This window comes from Carassius auratus, linkage group LG37M (genome assembly GCF_003368295.1).
Source record: "Carassius auratus strain Wakin linkage group LG37M, ASM336829v1, whole genome shotgun sequence".
NCBI lineage: Eukaryota > Metazoa > Chordata > Actinopteri > Cypriniformes > Cyprinidae > Carassius > Carassius auratus.
In genome coordinates, this window is record NC_039296.1 from 202,722 (window position 1) to 215,816 (window position 13,095).

A 13,095-nucleotide genomic window follows, 5' to 3' on the forward strand; every position below is an offset into this window, starting at 1 on the left:
AACAACAGACTGTGAAAACTGACAGACTTTCTGAACTGTCCCTTTAAGAGCTGCATCACAAACACAAAGAAGCGCTTCTTCTCCCCATCAGATGTATTACTTGTGGCAGATTCTAAACATTTTAACTCCTGACAGCTGTTTTTATAAACCTGAGGTGATCTGGATTTCTCTGCACCAAATCAACCAGCTACAGTACATGGTAAGTCACAAAAAACTGAGGTTCAACCTAAGATTCAGTACGGGATCCACAGTCAGATCGTGCTCCTGAGACAAGAGAAACCACTGCATTAGTAACGTTCACTGCTTATCAAGTGCATTCTTGCATTTATGACATTAAGGATAATGTAATAAGGAACCTTGGAATGAATATTCGCTCCCTAAAATGTGATTGCACTAATGTGAAAATGACTGACTCCTTCCCTCAACTGGCCAATAAATAAAGCCAGCATTAAGAGCGTCACACTGCTTTAATGATCGCCATTCACATCCTACATGCCATTTACTTATTTAGCTGAATTACAAATAAATCTGATTAAGATCATGGTAAATAGAGCCGAATCATAAGGGAATCAGGCGTTTATTTCCATCTGTATTAGAGCCATTTTGACTTTTAAGCTTCTGTGGTTGAATCAAATCATTCACATGACTGAAATACTGAGGCTTAACACGCACCAAATAAACACTGTATACTGTTTAAGGAATAGTAATTACATATGCAGCCATTTTTATGCTTAACAGCAGAATCTAATATTTAAGATGTATGTATTTGAACGGCTTACTGTATGAAATGAACATAGACAAACTAATACACAAACTATTGATGAAATGTGATGCATATTTGTCAATGAATCCCACATGTTTGCGTCTTAACCATACTTTTAAATTAACTGAATACATTTTAATGATTTCGCAATTAACAGATTTATGATCATTCTGAGCAATCTGAATGCATGCATTTTGAAAATATGAATATTTAAATCAAATAAAATAATTATCATAGCAATTTGTTATGTGTAGAAATAACTTCATTTATGCATGACTGAATAAATATGCATCAGATTCAGATTATTGGTTTGTTGATAATAAACTGTGTAATCTAAATGGATGGGAATGTTATATTGGATTTTAATGCATAATAAGTACATAAAAGTTTAATTTAGGCTTTAATATTTCTTGAATGTAAAACAATTATATCAAACATACAGTAAAAATGTTATAAACAACTCTAAAACATAAATACATAAAACTTAAATCTAGGCCTAACTATTTTTCTTGTTAAAAATGACATTAAATTCTAAAATTTATTAACTGTAAGCATGCAAAGTTACATTTAAAATAACCTAAGAGGAATGAGAAACTTGAATATTGTGATTTCTAAAGGTCTCTTGAATTGCAATGTATTTTATTGGTGCAGCTCAACATTAAAAATACATTTTGTCTCCAAATTCAAACTTTTAAAACATCGCCGATGAAAATATTCAACTACAAAATAAAAGTTATTTCCACTAGTTGACAGTCAAAATGCTTTTGTAGCAAAATTCTTGCATGTTTTGTGCAGCAGTCGGTTCTTCAAAACCTTATACAAAACTCTAACGTCTAACTCTACAGCTGTGTAGAAATGATCACACAGAAGGAAACAGCAAGAGCAGTTTCTTCTCATAAACAGAATCTGATTCCAGGTACGAGAGCATCTAAGTATGAAATATTACTGTAAAAAGCCCACAGGTGCATGTGAATTAAAACTCATTAACTTCTGTTCACTGTAATTCACTTCAGCTGACAGGAGACAAAAAGGCCAGGGAGAGTTTCTCTGCCCAATCTGGACACAGCCATAAGGAACACCGAAAACTCCTGGCAACCATCCGAAAGAGGAAATGTCAAACACACACACACTCTCTCAAACACACACTCACAGGAGAAATGTGCATAAATACGAGAATGTCTCGTTTTTAATTGGCACACAAACCTGAACACAATGCACACAATGTTTTATGTAATCCGAGCATGAAAAATAATAACCAAGTGCATTTAAAACTTATTCACCTCCAGATTTGGACAATTACAGACTTAAAATATTAAGTGTGGAAATGTCAAAGACCTCCACAGAGCGGAAAAGCATGAATAATGCTTCCTATTCACAAATAAATAACACATTTGAAACCCTAAAGCGTATTTGAATTCTTCACAAACTAAAAGTTGCAACATAACATGTGTCTTTCAGATTAAAAAATACTATGAAGAGAAATAACAACACAATTTCTATGCACTAAGAATTTGAGGTTAATTTAAATCGCATTTTACTTCTGTAATGTGACATGGACTTAATTTTATTCATTAGAAAAAACAACGAACTTTGAAATGTGACTGTTTTCTATAGCAGAATGGGCCCAAAATAGTCATTTTTATTTTCTTTGTATTTTCTTTGTTTTATTTTATTTTATTTTTTAATTAACATACTTATTATAATGGCCCAAACTAGTCATTTTTTTTAAAACTTTCATTGTTTTATTTTTTTTTTATTATTATTTTTTTATTTAACGTAAGTGATTTCATAATTTATTACTTATTATAATGAACTTACTTTTAAACAGGATTAACTAAAATTAGAATAAAACTGTATAACAAATTACGTCAAATAAAATAAAAACAATTCTGCTTACAAAAGCAACATTTGACATTTTAATTTAATTTATATACTTAAAAAAGTTTAAATAAATAAAAAATATATATAATAATAAATTACCAAAAATTACAAAAACGCTATAAAATAACTAACTAAAACTCCACACAATGAAAATCAATGGACACCAAAACTGTATGGTTATAATATCTTCTTTTGCATTGTAGAAGAAGATTTGAATCTGCAGTAGAATTAATAAAATGATGACAATTTGAATGTTTTGATGAACTGTCCCTTTAAGATTTCAGGTTAAGCGAGAACCTTTCTCCAGAAAATTTCTTGATGAATTTCTGTTCAAATACTCCAAAAATAATTGCATCATTCACACATTTCAGAAGATCTGTAAAGTTGCACAGACTAAACTCTGGATGCAACAAATGCCTCGTTTGTAATGGGTTTTATTGGTTTTGTCTCCTCTAGTGATATTCGGATCGCAAACTAATCTTTCTATTTAATCGGATCTTCTTAGTGAACCTGTAGAACCAATTCACCAAATCCAATTGGGAATTTGGGACAGGACCACAGTATAGTAAGGGGTGTAACATTTCTGAGGCATTCGGCCAATCACAATGCACTGGATAGCTGGCCAATCAGAGCACACCTCGCTTTTTCAGAACGATGAGTTTTGTAAAATCGACACATTTCAGAAGGCGGAGCATAGAGGAGCACTATAATGCACAGTATGTGGAAAATAATGTGTGTTTTTTTATTAACCTTAAACCGCATAAACATATTGCATTACACTAAATACACCAAATAATGTTATTTTTAGCAGCATGAGCACTTTGAGATCATTTAATTACATTTAAAGGCACCTCTGCAGACTGAGTCTGAATTAACAGTCTTATTTGTTTAGTGACTTGCTGCAAACTCTTCAAGGCGGATGGCTACTGAACATGAACAGATGGACAACTTTCAACAACTTCAGTCGCTAAGATTCCCGACAAACGCCAAGCAAATCTCTCCTGACGTCAGATATATCCCTCCAACAGATATAAGAGTGTGAAGCCTCCAGTCCTCGAGAAGGATCTGGAGCTGGTTTGATGTGTGCTGAGAAGCGGAGGAAAAGAGAAGAAGAAGAAGAAGAAGAAGAAGAAGAAATGATGGTGAAGGACAGCTTGGCCACTGAGTCCAGCTCAGACCTTGAGTCGACTTCATTCACAAACCGCTTCTCAGAAGAGAGAACAGCTTGTGATTGGTGAGCTCAGCTATTACCTCAATCTGATTCTACCATGGGACAAATAAATAAATAAATAATTGTGTACTTTTACCTCAATTTAATTTTTAATTATTTTGCAGTTCTGAAATGCAAGAAATAAACTCACAATTGTGAGAAAAAAGAAACAACTGTGAAAAATACATTCACAATTGTGAGACGTAAACCCAAAATCGAGAGACATTAAAAAAATAATTGTTAAAAGAATAATAATTAGCAGAGTTAACAATAAGAATTAAAAATTCAGAACTGAGAAATATATCTAAAACAACATAATATACAGTCAGAACTGTGTGTTATAAACTTAATTTTGAGCGAAATAAACTTTCAATTCAGAGAAAAAAAGTCAGAATTGCAGAAATAAACTTAAATGTGCAAGAAATATACTCATGACTGCTATAAAAATGTTTCTGCAAGAAATAAACTCTGAATTGTGAGATAAAAAGTTGCAATTGCCTTTTCTTTTCTTTTTAATCCAACAAGCTTCCATAAAAGTACTGCAAACAAACACACTTCATGCTCATGAATAAATGTTTAGCTAATTGGCTAAAGATATCGACGTTCCCAATCAGTTTTAATGACTCCTCTGCAACCAAACCGAAAGAGCGTCTCACACCTCGCACCCAATCACACGTCTTTATTTGAGAGAAATCTGAGCAGACATCTTGAACACGTGATCATCATTACATGCTTTTAGAAGCCGGGTCTTGTTATTCCTCGAGTGTCAGGGGGTTTTACAGTTGTAAGCACTTAAAGGCAATTATATTCTTGGCCTGCTTGAACATGCAGCTCGCCTTCTCCATTCCTCCTCATTTGTGGCACTAATTGGAAAAACATTTTCATCTTTATGCCAACCTCCATACTTTGGCAGTCAATAGCTATATAGACCAGTCGCACAAGCCATAAAAATCCAGACAGAAGTCGTCTGACGGCGTTTAATGTGTGCATTAGCCGTGCACATTCACTTTTCCTTCGTCCTGTGACACACATGACTGGAGGCGAGCAGGGAAAGATATGCAACTCCACAGCAGAACCTGCACTCACACAAACACACAAACACTGACCAAAGAGATCATCTCTGTGAGGAGAAGATTAATCTCAGAGCAAACAAAACCAGCATGACAATCACAACACTACAACTCATGAAATCTGAGTGACTCCACATGAAACATCTCCACTCCTCCTGTTTGATTGTGTCCAATAAATCTGGATTATTCTAGGATTTCAGTCTCCAGTTATGAGATTTCTTCATAAGATGGATAAAAACACATGATTTTCAGCAGATGTGTATCAGTAATGGGCGCATCTTATTTTGGCTTTTTAACTGAGGGAGAAGGTCACCAAAAAATGATACTTTTTTACTGATAGCAATGCATATTTACATTTGAACCATAACCCTAATTAAATGTTACAGATCTCTAACATTTACATAAAAAAGATTATGTAATACAAATAAAAATGGAACAAGCATAAAATATCAAAATAAATTCTAATTTAAAAAAGTCAAAAAATAAAAATGACAAAAACGTAAAAAGTAAAATTTAAATGAAAATGGCAATATAAAATAAATTCTAATTTGCAACATTAACATAAACTAATAAAAATGACAAAAACATACAAAAAATTACTAAACATTTATTTAAAATTTAAATGAAAACAGAAAATATAAAGATAAATTTAAAATATGTCAAAATACTAAAACTTTAACTAAAATTTACATTAAAACAATATATATATATAAAAAATAAAAAATATTAATAAAATCTAATAAAATTAACAAAAGCACAACAAAATTACTAAAACTTACTAAAATTAAAATGAAACTGACTTAAAATATGAAAAATATAAATATGTATTCTAATTTAAAGAGTTTGGAGGTGCTCACCTTTATCTCTCCAGAGTATCATACACACAGGAGACGGGCGAGAGATCTGCTCCAGCATCTCGCTGCTATTTTTACACCCCCTAATCAGATTTCCAGACACAATTATTTGGTTTGGGAGTGAATAATTCATTACATCTGCAGCTCCGCTGATTGCATTTGAGTCTTGGGAGAGGAACAGAAAGATTCTGCATATTTGAGACGCTGCCAGGTTCTCTTCACACTTAATTTGGTTTACCCCTAACCAGACTCAACAGGAGTTTTTGGATGGCACTCCCATCCTCAAAACAGATTAGCAATTTAACACTCACACTAAAATTACTGTTCATAAAAATATGACCAAATGTAAATGTATGTTGAATGTCTTAGAGGTTTACATTGGAAGATTTGATTGATGCAAATACCTCGAAACATGCCACAATTAGATTTAACAGTCTGTGATCAATGTATTGATGTTAGGTTATCATGTGCTTATTTTTCCATAATCTGTTACTTTTGTATCAATCCACAAATGCAACAAATTAGAACATGAACATTTAATTGCAAATCCTGAATCCTAATTGGGATCCTATGGAAGCTTGTTTCTGCCACAATATTAAAAAAATAATAATAATAATAATTGCAACATTTCAAAAATCTATTTCCTTTCTCGCAATTCAGATTTGTTTTTCTTCAGAATTATGAGGAAAATAGAAAGAATTGGGAGGGAAGAAATATGAATTTTTAGATTTACAGGAAGAAAAAAAAAGTGTACATTTCAGATTATTTTCCCTCATAATTCTGACTTTTTTTCTCAGAGTCCACATCCCCCCCCCCCCCCACTTCTATTTCTGACTCTATATCTCACAATTCTGACTATTTTGGACACATATTATTCTGCCATTTCAGAATTGTGAGTGTCTACCCACTTTTTTTTTATAATGTAATAAATATACCATAATTCTTCTATAAATATAAATATATACATCTAAATTGCATTAAAATGTACTAAATGCAACTATATAAACTATACAAATATTATAAATATAGATATAATTATGTGTTTTTTTTAAAATATGCAACCATTATAATACAAGCAACAACAAAGAAAAAAATACATTTATACAGAAAAATAAATACTTTAAAAAGACATTTCAAAAATAAAGCTGTAAAAACTTATTAAAAGATTAAATAATCTGTCAGAAAATATTTGAATAGTCAAACTATATCCTATAGTATAACTTATAGGATATAAAATTATTATTTTAATTTTTTTACACAGTGCATCGTCATTTGATTGATGCATTGGTCCATAACGCTAGTTTACACCCCTGGTACAGTATGTCCACTTTTGAAAATGGAAAAAGATTTCTAATCATCTGAAAACCATTACAATGTTACATGCACTTGGATTGATCCCTAAAACCAGGAAAAGCTTTAAAAGACAAAACTGGTGTAAAACACAGGATGAACCGATCACAGATGTGGTTAGTGGGATGAGGTCAAACGCTGGGATAAGAGTTGAGATGAATCATCTTCCCACTGTGGCTTGGCGCAGGCCGCATCGTACCGAATGCATCTAGCTTCAAAGCCTCTATCGCTCACACTCGTGGAGATCCCAAATCAAAAATCTAAACACTGAAGGGAATTCTGGGAGAACAAGTCCTGATTTATTCTTCTGTTGCATTGATTCAGTAAAAACTCACATTTATGCGAATATTGCTACTAGAAATCCAAAAGTGCATGACTTTATCTTTCAAACAACGTGAGAGGATAAAAGAAAACAAAGAAATACATTAGATTAAAATTATTTGCATCACATACAAGTAGGGTAAGTCAATTCTTGCTATATACAGTAAGAATACTTTTTTAAATCATGACTATGAGATAAAATACTAATTATGAGATACCTAGTCATAACTATGAGATAAAAAGTCATAATTATGAAATACCAAGTCATACAAATAATAAATGTTATACATACTATGTCATAAAGAGATAATAATGGAAATTATGATATAAATGGAAATTATGACACTAAATCATATTTCTGATAAGCCAAAATGCACATAAAGTTGCATAATCATGAGATAAAAAGCCATAATTATGACATATCAATTCATAAAAACAGTAAAAATTATGACATACTATGTCATAAAGAGATAAAAATGTAAATTATGACATAAATCGAAATTATGATACTAAATCATATTTCTGATAAGCCAAAATGCACATAAAATGCATAATTATGAGATAAAAAGTCATAATTATGACACACTAAGTCATGCTTATTAAATAAAAAGCAAAAATTATGAAAATAACAGAAAATGGGTTAAAGAGTCAAATTATGAGATAAAAATGACGACATACTAATTCATAATGTTTAAAAAATAAAACAAAAATGCATAATTAATACAAAAAGGTAAAAGTATGAGATACATAGTCATAATTACATTATTTTTTTTTTTTTATTATGAAATAAAAAATATTATACTTTTTAATCACAGTATTACATTTGTATCTCATGATGACTCGGTAATCATGACTTTAAAATCACTTTTTTTTCATAATTTCAGCCTTTTGTCATAATTATGACTTATAATTATGATTCATCTCATATTTTTTGACGTTTTATGTAATTATGTCATAATTATGATGCATTATCTCATTATCTCGACTTTTTTTAATCTCATAATTATAGTCAAAATGTAGTCTTTTTATGACATGTAATAACTAAGATTTAGCGAAGCACAATTGTTTTCTTATGTGTACGAAATGGGCTTCCATATAAAAATCAAATAAATGCTGTAGGTGTGACAAAAACTTTATTACAATGATAAGACTGTTTTAAGATTAATGTACGTGCGTGCTCACCAAAGCTGTCCGACATTCCCAATAGAGTGATAAAGGATCCAAAGCCCTCCCATAATGATCATACTGGCACTTCACCATAATTAAAACAAGCCCTGCCAGAGCCATTCCCATCCAGGTTGGCATCCCTGTCACTCCCTTCCCTAAACAAGAAGACTGAAGGAGTGTACACAGTGCCAATCCTGCCACCCACACAACACTTAACAAACCTCAAGCAGTGCTTTCATGGCATGAGCCCTTTCTCTCAATGAGCTGTTTGTTCTGATTGTACACAGTGACAGTGAAAGCCACAACTAGAAAGAAAACGAGATAGCTGTGATTTCACACTTTGGCAAGCAAAACGGTGAGGGATTGTATTATACACAGGCCTTGCACTAATGTAAACTTCTAGGTTTCTAGTGCACAGGCTAGTAACTGTAACTAAGTGATGTAACTAACTGTGTCTCCTAGCAACAGCATCCTGTAGAGTTGCCACCTGTCGGACTCGCAGGAGATGAAAGCATGGCTCGTGAGCCAGAGACAGTTAGGTCGATACGCCCACTTTCTTGTCATGTTTGCTCGAGTCTTCGTCTTGCACTGTCTCGCTGCATCTGTCGTGTGAGAGACTGTCTGAGACGAGCGCATCTCCGCGTCGCTTTCTCGGGAAACGTTCGCTGTTCTCGGAGCTCTCACTGGAGGACGCCATGTTTCTCAAACGTCCTGCGCATGCGCAAGGAATCTGACCAATCAGTGGACAATGCGCCTCTGCCAACACTGCCTTCAGACTGGATCTGACTGCCATCAAACATTGTATTTTGTACAAAAACTGTGTAAATATTGTGAGTAATAAATTGTATACATTTATAACAAATGTGACAATTTCATGAAAACTACGGTGATTATTCGATGAATTAAAATTAAAAACAGCATAAGGCCGATTTCCATTGATAATAAATCATCATATTTTCATGATTTCTGAAGATCATGTGACACTGAAAACTGGAGGAATGATGCTGAAAATACAGCTGTACATCACAGAAATACATTATTATATTTTTCATATAGGCCCACAAAATAATATATATCATTATTAAGAAATATACATATCATAAAATAGTATAATATTTTTACGACTGTACTGTGAAAACAATGTTGTATATCTTTGACATGCAAAATATTATAATGTTTCATTCAAGTCAGTTTTCATAAAATACAGTAAGCGACGGCTAGATTTGTCAGGGAGCCCATGTGCAGTTATGGGTTTATGGTCTAATTTGTTACTCAGTTATGTTCAATTAACTGTAAAAGTTGCTGATGTGTTGAACGGAGCAGTTATGATGAAGCTTCTCCTCCAATGAGAGGAGAGAAGGAGGAGGCTATAGAAACCTCGGGAAAACTTCTCTCCTAACAAGAAGTTGTGAAATGTTGCCAGTTCACTGACCAGTGTTGATCGACCGAGGCTTGAGATCCAAGAAACCACTGAGTTACAGCTTCATCTGGAATATACGCTTTCCTACAGCTCTAAATCACGCGTAAAGCGCACGTTTGTTTATCTTTGTTTCTTCAGCGTGGATTTTAAGATGTCAAAAGAGCCTGATAAAACTCCGTCTCCATCTTTTATCGGCGATGTGGACTCTGCTCCGTGCTCTCCGTCAGTGTCCGAGCGAGGCTCGCAGTCCCGGACCGGCGCCGGTGACCCGGCGGACAGCGAGGAGGACGCTCGGTTTCCCCCGTGCATCCGAGACGCGGTGTCGCAGGTCCTCAAGGGCTACGACTGGTCGCTGGTGCCCATGCCCACGCAGGGTGGCAGGTCTTTGAAAGACAAGCCTCACGTGAAGAGACCCATGAACGCGTTTATGGTGTGGGCGCAGGCGGCGCGCCGGAAGCTCGCGGATCAATACCCGCACCTCCACAACGCCGAGCTCAGCAAGACCCTCGGCAAGTTATGGAGGTATGCATCACGGAGATCGATGGTCACACTTTACAGCACATCATGAACACAATGCATAGTGTATTTGCGCAATAATGAACAACATAGTGACGCACACTCCTTACACTGACCAGCAGCTTTTTACACAGATCTAGTACTGATGAAGGCAAAGGTATCTTTTTAACATCACTCGTATATAAATCATATACTAGTACTCACAGGATTTATTCCAGTTTCCCTATAGCCATAGACGCAAGATTTTGAATTCAACTGTGAATTCTGATTTGTTATTTAACGCGTAATAAAACAATTGTAACTTGAGATCGATACTAGATTCTCATGAGCACTAGGACTATTACCTACGATACAAACTTTGGGTCAAATATGGACTAAACCCAACTTCTGGATTAAAAATATAATTAAAAAATAATTGAATTAAAAAACAAACAAAAAAACAGTTGGGTTAGTGCATATTTGATCCAAAGTTGGGTTAAAACAACCCAGGATTTATTATAGTGTAAAATAAAATTGGAGTTACATACATATTCTAGTCCGATGTGAGTTATGAACTCAACTCAGAAAATTAGCAATTTGTTTTGCTAAAGTCACAAAAAAGTAGTGTACTGGACTAAAGTAGCCTACAATAACGTTTCATTGCATTACCTTATATGAGTAAAGAATATTGTACAGCATTCATTAATCTGTGTTATAATTTGTTAATAATAGCACATTTTAACTATGTGTTTGTAAATGTTGACTAGCATGCTGTAGAATATTGTGCATTGTAAGCCAATGTTAACTGATGATGTTAACTACCTTATTGTACAGTGTTACCAAAATGACTAGTTTACTGATGGAATACAGAGAGTGTATTAACAGGAATACAGTCTGTATCTCGTGGAGCTGTGTGTAAACGATGTGTTGCTGTACCGAGACTGCTATAAACCGGCTAGCAGTTAAATCTGGATGGGTTTTTGTTCATCGTTCACATGCTGTGTGTGATCTGTCCGCGTGGATCCTCCAGGCTGCTGTCTGAGAGCGAGAAACGGCCGTTCGTGGAAGAGGCAGAGAGACTGCGGCTCCAGCACAAGAAAGACTATCCGGATTATAAGTACCAGCCGCGGAGAAGGAAGAGCCTGAAGCCGGGTCAGAGTGAGCTGGACGCGGGAGCGAAGAAGACCCATCATCCCTCGGATCAAATGTTCAAGACGGAAGCAGCTATGAGAGCGATGCACCTTCATCCGGCCCACGGTGGTGAGTTCATTTATTGTCTTCATTTATTACACTTCTTTAAGCTTCCATAAAGGTTCCATGAAGAACTGTGAGCATCCATGGGATCTTTCCATTCTGCAAAAGGTTGTTTATAGAGGAAAAAGAGTCTCAGGTTTTGACTACGAAAACATGAAAGAACTGCTCTCTGAACTTGTAAAGAGAGTAGTTTATAATTTTCCTTCCAAACACTTTCGATGTTTCCGCCCCAGGTCAAGCACACGGTCCTCCGACGCCTCCAACCACACCGAAGTCCGATCAGCATCAAAGCGTGAAGCAGGAGTCCCGGCGCGTGTCGGAGAACACAAGACACAACATCGACTTCGGGATCGTGGACCTCTCGGAGCTCAGCAGTGATGTCATCGGCGGCATGGGTCCGTTCGACGTGCGTGAGTTCGACCAGTACCTGCCTGTAAACGCTCACATGGAGAACCCCAGCGGTCCCGGCGGTCTCAGCACATCCTACCACCATCATCCTCACAGCAGCGCTTCGGCGTGGAACAAGGGGTCACCAAACCAACAAAGAGCGCTCATTAAAACAGAACAACTGAGTCCAGCTCATTACGGAGAGTCTCACGGGTCCCCGACCCAATCTGAACTCTCCGACTGTCCCGACCTGCAGAACTCCACGTACTTCACCACATATTCCGGGTATCCCGCTGGCATTTACCAGTATCCGTACTTCCATTCCTCCAGAAGATCGTACGTGACTCCTGTTCTCAACAGCTTGTCGAGTCCGTCTCACAGTCCCGGTGCAAACTGGGAGCAGCCGGTTTACACGACGTTAACACGACCCTGATGCAAGGTTTTAGATCAGCGATGACTGATGCATTTTTCAATATTGAATGTTTTGGCTTGGTTGAAAGTGTTTGTATTTTTGAGTGAGATGTAACAGACTATACAAGGATTTGTCTTGATGATATGTAATTAAAATGTCGAGTGAATGTGCGGTGCTGTCGGATGTCTTTATTGTTAATGAAAGCCAAACTAACAGAACAACTTTGGTTGTTATTTGATTGAAGTTATATCTGAATATCGGAGAGCAATGCTATCTTCTGCGGTATAAAACAGAGTCAAGAAACAGTGAGGGAGAGCAGAAAAGAGAGCGGCCTGATTCTGAACGACAGCGTCTCAAAGGGCTCTTTGTTTTCATTATAAAAGAGGCATTAATTAAGGGAGGGAACAAAACAAATACAAAGCAGAAAATCATTACCACTGCTGCTACATGAGAGCAAGAAGAGCAAAAACAGACACTACCCTCTGCTTTTTGGATAAACAGCAACAAAAGC

At 35.5% G+C, this 13,095-nt stretch overlaps 1 protein-coding gene across 1 annotated transcript; it reads left to right on the forward strand.

Annotated features, from left to right (window-relative positions):
* The first annotated feature begins 10,151 nt into the window (after positions 1–10,151).
* Positions 10,152–12,757, forward strand: LOC113068178 (transcription factor Sox-8-like). The gene is made up of 3 exons (XM_026240834.1): positions 10,152–10,558; positions 11,562–11,791; positions 12,019–12,757. The coding sequence occupies exons 1-3, from the start codon at positions 10,188–10,190 to the stop codon at positions 12,603–12,605; spliced, it is 1,188 nt and encodes a 395-aa protein (XP_026096619.1). The 5' UTR covers positions 10,152–10,187; the 3' UTR covers positions 12,606–12,757.
* Positions 12,758–13,095: the final 338 nt, after the last annotated feature.